At 37.8% G+C, this 17271-nt stretch overlaps 2 protein-coding genes across 2 annotated transcripts in view; both read right to left on the reverse strand.

The window, feature by feature from the left end:
- The window catches only part of LOC134635594 (inactive phospholipase C-like protein 2), a 40088-nt gene extending 32216 nt beyond the window's left edge, over positions 1 to 7872 (reverse strand). The window contains exons 1-2 of the mRNA XM_063484971.2: positions 7541 to 7872; positions 6660 to 7133 (exon numbers count right to left, since the gene is read on the reverse strand). Of these exons, the coding sequence (XP_063341041.1) occupies positions 6660 to 6911 (252 nt within the window). The 5' untranslated portion in view covers positions 6912 to 7133; positions 7541 to 7872. The remainder of the gene's footprint in view (positions 1 to 6659; positions 7134 to 7540) is intronic.
- A 3834-nt stretch (positions 7873 to 11706) lies between these two features.
- LOC134635625 (cysteine-rich venom protein) lies at positions 11707 to 16349 on the reverse strand. Its single transcript, XM_063485028.1, has 7 exons — positions 16286 to 16349; positions 15398 to 15498; positions 14529 to 14619; positions 14031 to 14173; positions 12346 to 12434; positions 11947 to 12029; positions 11707 to 11843 (listed from the first exon to the last, which is right to left on the reverse strand). Exons 1-7 carry the CDS (start codon positions 16347 to 16349, stop codon positions 11707 to 11709), a joined length of 708 nt encoding a protein of 235 aa, XP_063341098.1.
- Between the last annotated feature and the right edge of the window lie 922 nt (positions 16350 to 17271).

Raw genomic sequence — 17271 nt, forward strand, 5'->3', positions numbered from 1 at the left:
ACACACGGGAAAAGACCCAGGGAAACCGAGTTAACGATAAAAACGATTTAAAAAAATAACGATAAAAACCCTGAAAACCATACATTTCACACCTGAGCCTCAACTCTCGCCCGATACCAAGCGACTCGTGGCCCGGGGCTTGGGGACCGCTGCTTTATGGTACCTAACCTTAGCTATTATGTTGAGCTCATGGTCAAATATGTTACCTTTTGCCTCCAAATACCAACATGGCAGAGACCAAAACTGATGGGTGACATCACAGTGGCTACATTCATCTTTTATATACAGTCTGTGCTCATCACTATAGGGAGGAAACTCTCTCCAAACAGTCTGCTTTTACACAACCAACCACTGCTAGAAAACATTCAGTGTTCTGCATCGACATAATGTAAAGTGTTTGTGTAAATGTAGATCTTTAAAAATGTAAAAGCCCCACTATATGAGTTGCCACTGAAACTAAGTCAGCAATCTGATACAATGATGAAGATCACCATGAAGTAACTTGTTTGGACTCACAGCACGGCTGGTCCGCCATAATTAATGCCATATTGTTTTCCCTTTTAACAGAAGGACATCACAGTTTGTGTTCTTCTCATACCAGAGCTGTGAAAAAAACTGTTGTTTATAAAGCAAAGTAATGGAGTGATTCAACTTAATCGAAAGAATCTGAGGTGGGACATAGGGGTAAGAAAAGTGTAGCTACGAGATGCACTGCCACCCAAAAGCTTCACAGGTGAATGCTTAAAAAAAAAAGAAGGGGAAAAAAAAAAGGAAGAAAGAAAATGGACTGGTCAAAGTTGTAGCCATATCCCAGTAGATAAACTGGGAGCAGCAGAAACAAACTTTTTGTTTTAAATTTCAAGCTATCAAAGAAGAGTTGTACGTTAAACTACTGAACGTGCGCATACATCTGTGAAGACACAACCTTCCAAACCAGATATACAGAGTGTTTTCACTACAATCACAAGAACCAGTGCCTAAATGTTTTTACAGCACTCAAGCCAATAAAAAGTGAAAAAAATGCAGATGAAATGCCCTCAAACATTTTGTTTTGGTGCCATTGAGGGTCTCCTCACTCTTTGTTATATATAAACCACTAGTATGAATTTTATGTCACAATCGTTTAAAGATGAAACCTACCACCACATCACTGCGTCCACTTCAATATGTAAACCAGGACAGCTACAGATTACTGGATTTTTAACCTTTAAAAAAAGGTTCACTGGCTCCACTTTCAAGTTATTTAGGTTTTTTTAATAACACAAAGACACATAACTACAAGTATTACATGTAGCTACAAGTAAGTACATTTTATCTGAAAGTGTTTCTTTTCTCAAATCCTTTCAAACCTTCAGAGGGTTTGAAACATCACTATAAAAAGAAACTTCATCTTTCATAGAGAGGATGTGGCCACTGGACAATGAAATCATAACAGTAAAAACTGTTTCCAATTATTAAGAAAACTTATAACGTAAATATAACTCTAATCTCTCCTGCTGTATTAAATTCCACTGCGAGAGTGACTTTTTATGTTTTTCCATTGCGTTCAGCTACGGCTAGGCTTTACAGACCAAATTCATATTGACATTTTATGTTTCAGTATTTTCAACAAAAGCAACAATGCGAGATGTCACAAACAAAACTCTGGTAAATATCTAGATAATATTTAAACAGTTGGTTTCTTTATTAAACAATTGCTGCAATTTTTAACAACTGCATTAGAACAGATTTGTGGTAGAACAATGGTAGTTTACCCTTCACTGGGTAAACTACCTCGTTTCAGTCTGTGATAGTTTTTTCTTCCTTCCACTCTGGGGCTGTGTGAGGCCCAGACCCACTGATCTTACCCGGTAGAAAGCCAGCCCCAAGCGGAAAGAAGCACCGACCTGCACAGAAACTAAAGGCATGATCGAGTGTTGACAAGGTCGGCAGCAAAACCAATTTAAGCTGTCTACAAGAAATAAATAATATTATTTAAGTATACAATATATGTAGAATATTTTCCCTGCATCAGCATGAGACTCCACTGGAAAAAACAGGAATTTACTTTGCTAAAAATGAGACATGTTCATCTATAGTTTCCTCAATGGGTTAGTTTGTGCTACTGTCTGACTTTGATGACGAAATGTGTTAGTTCAGATTAACCAATAAATTCATTGATGCATCAGCTATTGTCAACATTATGTAAAATAAGGTCCTACCATCTAGCTTCGTATGTCTTAACTCTTATCCATTAAAGTGATGAAGTTTTTTTTTTGTTTTTTTTTAAACACTACTACTGTCTTTCTAGAGCAACACACTGCAAAATTGCACCATTAGCAGGACTGTTATCTGTCTTACTTTTCACCTGAACTGTTTGCAACTTCTCATCACAGTGTAAGGGATGCTGCAGCGATGATTAGTAACAGGGAGCTGGATAACATCTGAGACACAGATGTTAACTGGCATTATGAAAAACAGGCAAGATCAGTTTAACTAATGGTATCAGAGTTGAACAATTTAGTTCAGAGGCTGTGAACTCGTAGCTCTGAACCCACATACAACTCTCCCAGCCTGCAACCCCCAATTCATCTACAGGCAAAAAGTTTGATGAACATAACTATAAAAATGACAATGCTAAGTTAAGGTACCAACAATCATAAACAGCCCACTGAACAGTAGTCAGGTTTTATTTTATTTTTATTACAAGGTTCAGATATATTTTGTGGCTCCACACAGAATTTTGTTGGTCAAATAAACTTAATAAAGATTGCCGACTCCTGTCCAGTCAACGAATCCATCACATACCTTCCGAGGGTTCCACAAACCCCCTCAGGTTTTATAGAGGTCCTGGCACATGAAAGTTTTCCGTCACTGGGATGATGAGCGACAGGCTGACTGTAGATTTGGGGTGGAGTATAGCATTATTCAGCAACCACCAAATTAAAAGCTCTACAAATGGTGTAATTTTGTCACCCAAGGACTTTGGCTTGACTCAGTATGTAATTTAGGAAGAACGGCCCCAACCATGCAGCATTAGATGTGCACTGGCTTGTAACTCTTAACCACACACATGTATACACACCCACACTAATTATGTGAAACAGAAATCTTTCTAGAAGTCAAGTTGTTAAGCACAGAGGTACTACAAGCTGTTACTATGACACCGTGGTGGGTGACGTCCCAACCACATCCTCCCATCGCTTCAGAGAAAGAGTTTAACAAGAAGTGATGGTGTGAAACAAGCAGTCTCGTAAACGCTGGCCTACTCCTTCGCCACCAACATCTCAGTGCATTACTTGATCAGTCATACCTATCAGGAACAAAAACAAATACCTGCAAGAAAGGATTTCCTTGTAGTCAAGGGCACAGCTTGCTGCATTCTTGATTTACTGGATGTATTCCTCAGGATATTCAAAGGGAGTTTAGTCATCACACAAGTGGAACAGTGAATGATTAGCATGTTGCAGTTTTATTTTCCATTCACAGCCACATTTACGTATGCAACTTGAATTGGTTTTTTTTCTTATATATAATTTCAGCTTTAAAAAGGGAAAATTTGGAAGATGAATTCCACTTTAGTTAGCTTTATTGTTAGTGGGGGTTTTCTCTTAATTTTTTTAACCCATTGCTGATTAATAATTTCACTTCCTGTATGAACACAAATCTTTTTACCCAACTGACTTCTCCTAATGGTGGCCTACTGTGACATATTTTCTGTCTTGCCGTAAGTCATCTCTGCTGTGACTCACTAGATATTTATCCATCTACGTGCTGTGTTGCTAAGGAAATGCCACAAAACCATTTCAAACTGACCTGAGGTACATTTCACATATTTCATTATGCTTTGTCATGAAGGCTACTGTTGTACAATCTGATATGGCGGTTATTGAATTTAGGTCATTGAGCATTTAAGAAGGATTTCTCATCTGCATGGATAGCCTGGCACTGCACCATCATGTGGAAATCTCTAGACCAGTTAACTAAAATTGGACAGTTGCATGAAGAGCATCGATCTCTGCCTCTTCTTGAACAAAATGTTCTCAGTTCAATCAAAAATATCTTAGAGAAAAAGTCAGAAATCCTTTCATATTTATTATATTTAAATAAACGTGTCTGAATTCATGCCATTTCTTAACACGTGCCCTTAGATGTTTCAGGAACTAAGACGGACTCTTGCATAGTGAGAGATTACTTGGAATTTTACAGGTGAAAATGTCGATATTATCCCCATCAATCATCAGGTAACATCAAAGCTCAGCAGCTACAATTTTCCAAGAATTTGCTGCCTTGCTGAACCTGTTGGCAAAAATGTGAGCACCTGAACCCTGCCCTGCATCCACAGCAGAGGAACTTTCCTCAGGTATAACATCACAGATCTAAAACTGGATGCTCATTTTGTGTTAATGCACAATTAGGACACAGACTTCACTCAAAAGCACGCTGCTCTCTGATAGGTGCCTCTGAATAAATTCCTCACATTGCTCATGCATTTTAAATCTGGCAGGCCCCTGAGGAAATAAAATCCCTGGTCTAACAGCTAATTTACTGACCTCTAGAAGCCAAACGTAAACACATATTTTAATTAAAAAGGCATACATTTCTGAGATCTTCTGGGAGCCATTTTGAGTCTCTGCTAGGTTAACGTTTACCAGGGAGACAGTACAAATAATGTGAAGAACAGAGTAGTGAGCAGTTTGTTCAGTCTAGACAGCATCTCCAGTGCAATCTTGTGACTCACATTGTGACAACAACAGTAGCAGTGGGAAAATTTACATTACGGAGCTGCTGACATTAGCTAAAGAAAATGTCTTGGGGCTTTCGACATAATGTGCAATGTGAGGAAGTGTCATCATCTTTGATACCCTTAAGCAATATTCCCAACATCTACACCCATGAGATGACTAAACCAAAAGACAAAGCTTTAGACTGAGAACCAAAATCAAATTACGAACGAGCAGATTAGACCTCTGTATGTGTCAAATGTTTAGTATTTGCATACCTCGCAGAAGCATGCATACTAGTGCATTTCAGCAGCCATATTAGTATTCAGAATCAGCAGCTGGAACATGTTAAGTCTTGCTCGCAGACTCTCGCTGACCACATGGCTCTCTCCCAGCAGCATTTTCTTGTGTTACCTTCTACATTAGTGCTGCACACTGTTATCATAGTATTTATAATCTTAAAATTGGTGCATAGGTGCAGGATTTTTCTGGCAAAAAACGTGCCTTAAGGAACCAGTGACGTTTCTTTTTTTTTGGCAGGGGGGTTCAAAAGTATGTCGATCATACACAGAAATTCAGCATGATGAATTTGATTTATGGTGCATAAGTTGCAGATCATTTCTAATCAGACAAATCAGTGGTTGCTTTACAAATGAATTTACAGATAAAATGTGAGAAGTGGTTGAAAATGCAAAACCAGCCTTCTCAAGCCGCTCTTTGCACAGCTTGAGAAGGTTGGCTTTGGCATTTTCTGCTCTACAACTCCTTCCAGTTGGAAACGGTGGCAGCGCTGGTAGTTGGAAGTGGACCAGAAGTGCGCAAGGAGACGACTATAAAGAATAGAATGAAGAAATTCAAATCGGGTATGGCTTTTGTTTTCTACGAGTGGAAGTGCAGAACTTTTTGATTACAACAAGCCACACGCACAATGCAGGAATGTTCTTCTTGTCAGGCGTTGCTTGACATGCATCCTGACTTTGACAGGAGGAAAACATTGGAGGAGCTGACTGTTTTATGATTCGTAATGTTAAAGCAGTCACACACAAAAGACCTCTCTGATTGACAGCCTCAACAGACTGAGGCAAAACGATTTGTTTATATTTTGGAAAATAAGATTCAGTGAATTAACTATCAACTTTTTTGTTGTTGTTGCTGTGTACCACCAGATGTACTGAAAAATATAACAGGATTAGTAATTAGTGATTTTCAGGTAAGTTTGGAAGCGCTTTGGTGCAAGCCCAAATTCACTAGCTGCCAAGCTGAGGCATGTTTGGTTGACGTAAGTTCAAGATAGTTCACTGTTATAAAGACATGTTTTTAACCTCAAGCAATGAAAGATGCTCCCAAAGTCAATAAGTGACACTGAGTAACTACTATGATTACAATAATCTGTCTGATCTGCCATAATCAGACAGCACTAGGGAAACATAAAACATTTTTAGTCCTGCATAACATTTTATTAAGAGCACCAGCTACTATCATTACCCTTCCACTCTCTCATCCCCACTTTACCTCAGTCAGCTTTCATTTACGTGTATTTGTTGTTCTCCAATTTAATCTCTGTTATTGCACACATTAGTTTTCCCTCCTAAATTAGCACAGACAGCATATTACTTTGAACCACATGCTTCACCTAAACGTCTGTTTCTTCCCTTCTGGTAACTGTATCGTGGCTCTTCAGGCACAAGTGTTTTAGTAGCCAGAATTTCTTGACATTCAAGCTAAAGTCAACAATACACTCTGCTATAGACATTATATTTAAAGTACAGGATGTGCTTCCTATTACTGGCCCCTATTGTGTGAACATTTCACAGCAATCATGGTGCACAAAATCAAAGATGTACACAGAAGAGACTGCACAGTAACTTCCAACATCCTGTGTCCAGCGTAGATGTACAACACACTGACTCACCAGAATGAATGGTATAACACAGAGGCTTGAACTTCAATGTTTACCTTGATAATGCTGCTCCTGCGTGGTATTTCAGATTTGGTGTCCAGACCGGCAGAGGTGTTGGCGTTGTCCACCCCGGTTTGGCTGCCAGGTGCGACGAGGGATCCCGAGCCGACCATATTTTCAGATATCCCACAGTCTCCATTCAAGACCGACACTTCGCAATGCGTCTTACCAGCTGCGTTGTCGCTGGGCACGGCAGTATCCTCGGGATTCAATGGAGGCAGGCTGCCGTCCTCTCCAAACTCCGCCATAGGCACTTCGAGCACACACACACGCTCCCTTTCTCTCACACACACACACACAAGCTGACGAGCTGCTGGGTAACAAAGCCGTATGTTTCAGCCGTACTCCCAATTTCCTGCCTGGCCTATTGCCTCGATGTAACATTTACACCAAATCACGCCGTATCATCTCTCGGTGCAGATAGCTGACAGGTTCCTACAGAGAGAGGGGTTTTCTCCGTGCATTGTGCTCTGTGGAGCGAAACCACAGCGATTAGCATAATTAGGCAGCATGACAGTAGTAACAACAGCAACGTGAACAGTGGCAGCTTTTGTACAGAAGGCGTTCAGCAGTGCGCTGAAAGCGGATGTTAACTTGCAATCACTACAGGCTGTCATCACAAATGCAGCAAATACAGCCGGTTTTTCCCCATTTATGTGCATGCTTTATTGTGCATTTCTGCACAAGTTCGCACGCACAGCGACTTCATTACGGTCCATTTAACTGTAATAACAATAATAACATAACAACCCACCCACACCAGCGTACCGGTGGTCGTTAATGTAAATAACGTTAACAGAAACTTATCAGGTCAATTAACGTCTCCACTAAAGTCACGATTAGCTTAATGTGACGCTCGTCGGTTTTGTGTACTTGCCTTTTAAAGCGCCTGGTCCCACACTATCCATGAATGACCCGTCTTCTTTGAGCACAGCACCCTTTGCTGTCTTTCACTACTGTGTGCCGAGCAGCGCTTAGCTTAGCTACAGCTAACTCCACTCGCCTGCTAGCTGTTTGAAGTTAGTTTTCCCAGCCAACTAAAACTCTAAAAAGGAAGGAGAGAAATGGAGAAATGCTTCCCCTGATTTTTTTTTCAGGTCAGACTCCAGAGGTTCTTAAGTTTTCTTAAAATAAAAATGAGAAAAGAAACGAAAACGTTGATTTCCCGTTAAATCACGCGCATACTTCTTCAGTAGTCTCCATGGAACAAAGTTGTGTATGTCTCGTGAACGCGCAGCTGGAGAAACAGGCCGAGCTGTCAATCAAACCCATAGACAAGGGCTGCCAAACGTACGGCCCGCGGGCTCGTACCGGTCTGCCGTTTGGTCCACTTGATGGTTTGGCAAAGTGTAAAAATTGCAGAATAAACCTTAATTACTCCTGTTAATCAATAAAATGTACCACCGGTCCTTTTGTGATGGTGCTGAAACTGAAAGATACAGAACGTATTTATAGATCTAGTCCAGTGATTTAATTCTTAAAGATGTCAAATATTTTTTTCAATGTTTTATTACTTTACACTGTGATCTGTAAAATACAATCTACATGTACAGCCAACGAAATCACACTTATTTATCTCAAAAGACCTCACTTGCTCATCATTAGTGTTATAAATTACTCTCAGGAAATAAGAAAAATGATTAAGTAAGAAGTAATACCCCTTGTTGTAAAGTTATAAAAATGTGGTTTTTAATGGTTTTTAAAAATTTGAGCAAAATTTTTAAAAACCTTACCTGTGGCTGAGCTGAATAGTTCTCAAAGTTTTACTTCATGTCCAGAAGAGAATATTTGGACGTGTAATAATATTTACTTATTAAATTATTAAATATAAACTATTACACAATGTTTTTACTAAGCTTAAGCTGAAATTAGGTTGCCCTTTGACTAAAAAAAGATAGAAATCCCTGCTGTAAACTACCAGGAAATATTAGACCCACAATTACTTTCACTTTTCTACATAGCAAACAAGGCTGCATGCCACACACTGTAAAATACCCACATGCCTTTCATATTACGCTCACATAGTTTAAGTGTTTTCTTGCTGACTTATGTCACATAAGTCAAAACAAAAGTACATGCAAAAAGGCCACAAAACCAACAGCACCACAAAGTCACCAAGAACATACAGAGAGTAAACTAAGAGTGACTGAACAGCATTTCAGTTCCAGGTTTGTATAAACTTTTCAGCCATAAATGGATATAAAAAATTAGAATTTCTATAAAACCCAAGATGTTACCTATCTGTCTGAGGTAAAATAAAGGTTACACTGTATCGTATTCCAAGGAGACACGACATACCATGCATGCAGTGCAAACCAACCCAAATCCTCTTTTTATGGTAACATTTGGATGATTGGAACAGAACTTTTATCATCGTTTCAAGCACCATAATCATTATGTTGAATAATTTGCGTCTTACATGGAATGTGGATGACACAGTGCATTTGTGTTTTCATCTTCGTCATAGGGAATTAAGACAATGTAAAGCTGGTTTTCCTCACTTTCACAGAAACTCCCTTGTGAGTGAAAGTAGCTGATTATTGTAATAGCACAACTGCCACCTTCATTGGGCAAGTGTTTCGTGTTATGTCATACCCGGGGAACTACGTGCTAGAGTAGGTCCAACCACCTGGGAAGGGGCTCAGTGTGAATTGTAGAAGTGTTTCAGGGTCAAATGCATTTTTCATGCTTACACCTGCTGTGTCGCTTATGTCATGTCAGAGCAATGAGAAAATGCAATTTTGATAATGTGGTTTAACAGTTAGGGCTCATTTTCACTTATCAGGTGAGAAAATAAACCCTGTAGTTATACTGTTCCACTCACCATTCATTCTACCTACAACATTTAACAAGGATAATACAAAAAAACCCCACCAAAAAACATAAATAAGTCTTGCTGGTGTAGTTCTGCTTTCTTTTTCTTTTTATTTAATATTATTATATATTTCTATATCATATTATCTTCTTTTCAAGCATCATCTGTGAATAATGCATAAAAAAAGTAAACAGCACGAAACAAAATAAAAGTCAACAGGAGCAAGAAGCAAGTGCACACAAAAGATTCTTGGCCAAATGTCATTAATCTCACAGTTTTATTCATCGGTTTCACATACAGGAAGTCCTTGAAGATACAGGAAATAGATGGATAACCAAAATATTGTTAAGCTGCTTTTAGGAAGAGCAAAGACAATGTTCCATGGAAAGCCTTTCTTCAGCAGGGAATGCTGTTTTCTAACAATCACCTGGCAGGGTTGACTCTACACTTACTTTTGAAAGTAAACAGATTAATGCTTTGAAATATAAACTGCTTTCTCTGCATGACTGTAGGACATGTTCTGAATGACTAATGTTGTTGTTGTCCATCTGAGTGGTATTTATGATGAATCAAAAACAGCTCCCATTATGTCTAATTTCCTTTTATTTATACGGACGGTGCTCGGAAGATGTACTAATCTGAAAGGTGAAATAACGGCTCTTACTACATAACAGCCTCATTGCACTATTGCGTCAGATTTCTTGTGAAAATATTCTCACACTAACTACTCTTCAAAAGAAAGTAATCGGGTTTTAGGAGGGATGATCAAGCGATTTAAAATATTAGTCATGCATAGTCAACACAGACCTTAAATGTAACTCATAGAGCCTAAATTCATACCCTCCTTTACAAAAAGACATGCAGAGTGAGTGATGAGGCTTAACGTTATTTTACATGGTTTAGTAGGCTTTGTTCATAGTCCACTGCCTCAGATGAAAGCAGGCAAAGCGAGTGTTGTGAAATACAAAAGCAGGGGGTGGGGTGAGTTGTACAACAGAGACATCTGCTGACTCATAATGGTACACTGTCTTTTTTTGTGCAGGGCAAAGTTTGTTCTGACTTTATCCTGTGACCATTCGCGTTTGCATTACAAAACATTTATAGTAATAATAAAAACAAAAAGTCTACCCATGCACCCTAACTGCCAGTGCATTTGTGCTCTTTCTCAGCATTCCCATTTACATTGTTATGTTTTAAATATAAAAGAGCATTTTCCTTTTTCAACGTGGTCTTTTTGCACAAGTGTGTAAAACAGTTTAGTTGTTGGTGATTTTCCTTTGGCTCTGGTTCAGCTTAAAGGTTTTTTGGTGGTGCCTCCAAACAGTTCTCTGTGGTACCATGTAAGATGCTACCGTTGTCCCCTTGACAAGAGCTACTATTTGTAGTTAACTATTTGTTTTTAACCAATTTTCTCCTTAGTATAAGAATCAATACAGTCGGGTACATTTAGTATTTTTTAAATTAATATTTATTCATACATTTGGAAATTGATTTTTACTGTACCCTTACTATTGAGTGTATGTTCAGTATTTCATTTAGTTTCTTTGCTTTATTGATTGTTTGTTTAATTGTTTGTTTTAGGTCATCACTAGTTAATGAGAAAAATGTCATTTTTGCAGCTTTTTAAACAATGCTTCTTGATATTGCAGTGCCATCTTCAACCGTGGGAAATTCTCTGCTGACTTTCATTACATTTTACAATAAAAATGAATGTGAAGGCAATAAATGCATATTAATGTAAACTCAATAAATATGTGTCTGTAAATATAAAAAAGCTCATGATGACTGTTACATATGGGAACAATTTACTGAAGACTGTTCATATTCAGTCATTTAAAGACAGTTGAACTTCAGCATATGCAGAATATGCTATTTTTAATGTACTAATACTTATTGTATCAGTATGTGCTGAGTCAATATTTAAATGCACCATCTGGTGCTGCCAGCATCAGTGGATTAACAATAACACTTTATTTAATGTTTGTTCCGACAAAATACTGCAATTCATTATGACTGTCTGTCCACAATCTGCAAAGTGTCTTTGATTAAAGGTGAAGTGTTAAAAATGTCTTCAGACAATAGAACAGATTTGTCTTTATTTATTTTTTTTCCATGTTCTCTTTCATATGTCATTGGTATCTTATCTCATGTTACAGACAGAGAGCCAACAAAGAACATGTGAACAGTACTGGGCTGAAGCTCAGTTTGCAGACTCAACAGTTTAGCCTTTAGCCTATTGGAATGATCTCGGTGGTGCATGTGCATGAAGCAGGGCACCAAGCCTTCACCAGCTCATTACTGCATCCAGTGGTGTTTTTCAAGATTGGACAGTTGATGTAATGGTCTATATATGGACAGGGGTTGTCTAAAAATAAAATAAAGCAATGATTAGCTCATCGTCTTCATTATCAGCAACACATTTTACCTGCCCAGTAATTAAACACCACATCTGTAATACATTTACTTACTGCAGAGTTTGTCCACGCAGTTGTTAGGACAGGAGCCACATGGGGATCCAAGTGTGTAAGGCGCCCATCGCCTGAAGTTTCCTCTGTTAAATAAAAACAGTTAATTACAATTATTTCAGGCTTAATAATTGTAATTTCATGTCATTTAGACTCTATTTTTTGTTTTGTCTGAGCACATATGTGTGTATTTACATATATATTCATATTTGTACATGTAAATGCAAGTATGTGTACTTGTATATATCATTTTTTCTGTATATGTCTGAAATAAAGATTAAGATACAAAGTGTGCTCCACCCTCAAACTTCAATTTATTTCCATCACTGTTAAGATTGCTAACAAAGTGACATGTAAAATAAAGCCACTGTAGGCTTTACGGGTGTGAAAGGTGTCACCTACGCGCGATAATAATGGCAGCCATAGTAATAGATGTTGTTAGGGCACAGCGTTGCTCCACAGCCAACTTTGTATGAGCTGTTCCATATGACCTGATGAGGAAAAACATAAAGCCGTTCGTTTTAGAGATGCTCCAGTGTTGAAATAGCTACTGACTGCTCAAATATGAACATAACTCATTTATGTTTGTCCTGTTTTAACATTGCTAATTCTTGACTGCCTGGAAACATTTGGGCACTACACTCTGCAAGTTAATTTGTATTTAAAGCACTACATTTGTTTTAGTTAAAAGAGACAAATTTATCTTCCTAAAAACGCAGTGCCTGTTTAAAAGTGATTAAACAACTGCTTTTTGAAATATAAAAATGTCATTTTTCTAAATAGGTTTGGATTCTCTTTTTGAAAACAGGAAGGGCCACTCGTCTTGAACATACAATCCACCATAGAATTAATATTTAGTAATGAGAAAGACACAAACAGAGTCCTTCGTCATGACATCAAAAGCATCCTAAAGCTCAGATAGCAACATTATACTTTTATTCAACAACGATAAAACTAGAAGGAATTTTGTACTTAATCATTTGGACTTCTCTTATCACTGTCTGCACTTTCTACTTAATTCTTGTATTTTGCATAATCTTCACAGAATACTTTATTAGGAATGCCTGTGAGCCAGAGTTCTCATGTAGCGCTTCGATCAGCCAGTCATTAGGCAGTAGTTAAGTGCGTCATTTCTGAAGGGGCTGACCTTTGGGATTTTCATCATAACTGTCTGTAGTTTACTCAAAGTGGTGCAAAAATGTATCTTGCAGCATGATAATGCTTCATGTCAAACAGCAAACGTGTCGGATAGACTTTATTAATGTGTCGACCTTAGTGGGTGATTCACAATATAAATGTCTATCTGACAAAGCTGCAGATATCACTATATTATTACCGCATAATATTGTCAGTGTAGACCAAAATCATTAAACAGCTACCAAGAACTGAGGCTACTTGAGAACAAAAGGCATCCCTGGTGTTAAAATGCTCTGTGATGTACTTTAGGGAGTAACTTTTCTTAGATAAGCTTATATTAGTTCAGTTCAAGAATAATATGTTCACTCAGTCGGAGTTGTGTTGTTTGGCCACCTGATCACTGCAAGCCTAAGATTCATGCTCTTTTGGGTATGTATTCACTTTGTTATTGTGTGAATGTTTTGCTGAGCAAAGATCTGTAAGACTGAAGCAAGACAGTAATAAATGGAGAAAACAACAACCCCAAAGATGCTGAAAACCTGTATCAAATTAAAGAAGTCGTTTCATTTGTCATTTGATCCACAGTTAACCCATTAAAGTCTCAATCACTAATCCATTGCCAAAAAAGGTCTAATTAAAAATGTTGTGTTTACGGAGCCGTCTGATGAATAAAAATACGTAATATCAGTTTGCATATATGAGTTTTAATTTGTATCATACTTGCAACATCAGCCATTCTTTTTGCAATTTATTCCTTTCGAGGTACCATGCAACTTATTTCAGTTTTTTGGGGGGGAAATAAATCACACTGATGATGAAGAAGTCTCAAAAACTCACAAAAAGTCATGTAAACAAATTATGATGCACTTGGCTTTAATGGGTTAATAAAAAGAAGCAGCTATCAAACAGGTAAAAGAAAGCAGAAACCTTTCTGTATAAGCTGTTGTTACCTGTGTATAGTGACCAATAGATTTTCCATTGGTGGATCCAGTGGGGTAATTGTAGCGTTCTACCTCACTATGCCACGCATCGATGACATCAGTCCACGACTTAAGAGAAGATGCATAGAACAGATTCTCGCCCAAGTGATATCCTTTTTGACAGTGGGAAACATGGCAGCACTGATTATTTATTAGGATCTACAAATGGAGGCTTTCGTTTTCATGTCACAGTAGATTAAATTATTTAAATAAAACAGGGTTCATTAAAAGCCTATAGATCACTATCTCCTCGTAGATAATATATTCTACTCTGTGTAATTTGTTATTAAAAGAAGGTATTAAGACTGAAGATAAGATAAAGTTCACTGTGATTCTGACCATCAATCACAGGTTTGCTCAGTTCAGAGGGAACCTTTAAATTGAGCCAGATTCAGATTTGGAGATGTGGTGCAAGGTAAAAAAGAAAGAAAGAATGAAACAGAAGGAATAAAGGGAAGAGACATATACCATTGAGCAGGCGGGTGCTGGGTGCTCCATGATCCAGAATACACTGGTCAACCCAAGCCTGAGCACTGGCTGCTACCTCGTCGCTATAGCTCTATAAAAGAAAAAGAAAAAAAAAACATTATATTTTGAACATACACCCACAATCCCTAAGAAAAAAAATCATTCTCTGGTTAGATTTGTGCTGAAAAGCAGCCCATTTGTGCCTGGAAAAATTGGTGAAATAAGAATGCAAAGTTAGAAAATACATCCTATTCTAATGCTTCAAATATGAAATGGCTGTAACTAAAGTGCCCCTGCTATTTGACACAAGCAAGTTTGCTATTCTACCAAAAGTTCCAACACAAACGTGCAATTTTTCTTTTTACTTCTCTGCTAAAGCCTCACACCTCTGCACCCAGCTCGTTTGGCAAGGACATGAAACAGCTTTATTCTCCTGCTTTCAGAACCTCTGGCTTGATTTCCTACACTGAATACGCTTCAATAAAAGAAACATTAATCACATGTGATTAATATATAAATCATATTTTAGACTGATTAAATCTATCCATGAAATAAAATTGTCTAATGTATTTCAATATGTCAAACAGCTTCGATACATTTGCATACAATCTGAGTTGCTTGAATAGAACTGGAAAGAACTGGATAAAAACTGGAAGTTAGGATTGAGTCACCTCCTTATCATTAAACTATACAGTCTGGATTTTGCAAAGGCTTTTATGATTTACAGGACTGTGGGTGAGGTGCAGTAAACCTCTCCCACTTTATCATTTTTCTCCCTCCTACAGGGAAGGAGGGAAAACAAATGCTGAGGATTGTGAGTAAACACTTGTGGAGCCACATTCACTGTTAGAGTTGAAAGCACGACTGACCATTATCAGCATGTCAGACGCCGAAGGCTGAACCGCTCTCCTGAACGCATTGTGCACGTCTACGATCTCAGCCTGAACCGTTGCATTTTGTGGGCAAATGCCTCCATGAGCGCGCACACACACACACACACACACGCACAGACACACACAGACATTAAAAATCAATGTGTAAACACCGGATTACAGACATAATAAGGAGTGGTATTTACTCCCGTGGTTTAATATCCATGATATGACTCACAAACATATCCTGGTTTAATTGCTCTAAAATGACTTGACATACAAAAAGAGTACACAGAGAGAACTGGGCCAAATGCATTAATCTTACGGGGAGACTTACTGGCACAGTTTCAGATGATGATTAAAATAAAATACTTTTGCAAACATGCCTAATGCATTTTTCACAGTGCTTACCTGGCTGTGGACACACCATGGAAGGTAGCATTTGAAAATGAAAGGAAAATTCAAGTTAATTTCTCATAAATGAAACAGACTACAAATGCTAATTCTACTTGTTGTAGCTATTTTAATGCTGTTATTTGTTTGTTTGTTTGTTTGTTTTTATCAGTTTCATTCACTGCTGTGTCAGGGACGTTTAGAGACAATTAACACTACAAAACCTTTGATGAGTCCCAATGGTCCCCCAAAATATGACTAATAGTGGAGAACTGCATACTTGTGCATCATTTGTCTTGCATGAAAAACTTAATTCAACAGTACCAAGTGAATGAAAATAAAGAATATTTTAGTCTAAACTCTACTGAGGACTCACAGAAGAAAAAAGAGGTTTTAAATTCTAAAATATCCACTTTTCAGCCCATGCAAAATTCTTGCAGTATATGATAACATAGGTTACACTACTGTGTAATAGAGAAGAAAGCTTTGCACTCACCAAAACACATGCTGAGTGCACCTGATGCACTGCCACGATGCAAATGAGGAATGCTAGCATTTTCTCTGAGAACAATAAAACAAAACAAAAATCTTTTTTTTTCTTTTTATCCATGATGTTTTTAAACATTGTTGCCATTTTATTATTTTTTTAAATTTCTGTGTAGTTTTTGTAGCTTGCCATTCATCCATGAAATAAGTAAGATACTTCTTCCAAAAAAAATCTGAGTTTATAATATATATATATATATGTGTGTGTGTGTGTGTGTGTGTGTGTGTGTGCTATAGCTTTGGTTATATGATATATAACAGAAACTATAAAAATGCTTAGATCTTACATACCTGCTCCTAAGTCCTCAGGATGATGAGGTGAGTTGGCACTTTCCTCTGCCTCCTTATATAGATCCATGTCAAGTGCTCAGTATAGTCAAAAACAGAACACATCCCACTCCAGGAGTATCGAGGGAAAACACTGGATATTGCACAAAGACAAGTCTGTCACATTGCACTAAAGGGGCCCTTTCTTCAAAAGAGTGCACCTGACCGCGAGTAAACAGGGAATTGTTAATCCCGAGGGTTTAGCGACTACCTGATGTATTGACCTGTGTTTACACAGCATAGAATGGAAAGGTTTCTGAGGTCAAAACAAATAAGGAATACTGATACTGATGGATTAGAAGATAAAGTTGTATGCTTTTATATAAAAAAGGATTAAAGCTGTACAGCTTGGGTGGGCTAAAGAGGTGCACATAACTTGCACTTGCACAAAATGCAATACATTAAAAGATTAATTCACAACGGCATGCAGGAGTGGGGACCAGCAGATCTTTAAGGCAAATTCAGTTGTACAATTCACAATGATATTATTTTAACCCAAAGCCACAAGTGACAAAGACTGTTTTTTGTGAAAAAAAACCCCCCTCTAAACTAAAAGTAAGTAAGTTTAAAAAGCTACACTAATCAATTTAAGATCAGATCAGTTT

This window comes from Pelmatolapia mariae, linkage group LG10_11, assembly GCF_036321145.2.
Source record: "Pelmatolapia mariae isolate MD_Pm_ZW linkage group LG10_11, Pm_UMD_F_2, whole genome shotgun sequence".
In the NCBI taxonomy this organism is placed as follows: domain Eukaryota; kingdom Metazoa; phylum Chordata; class Actinopteri; order Cichliformes; family Cichlidae; genus Pelmatolapia; species Pelmatolapia mariae.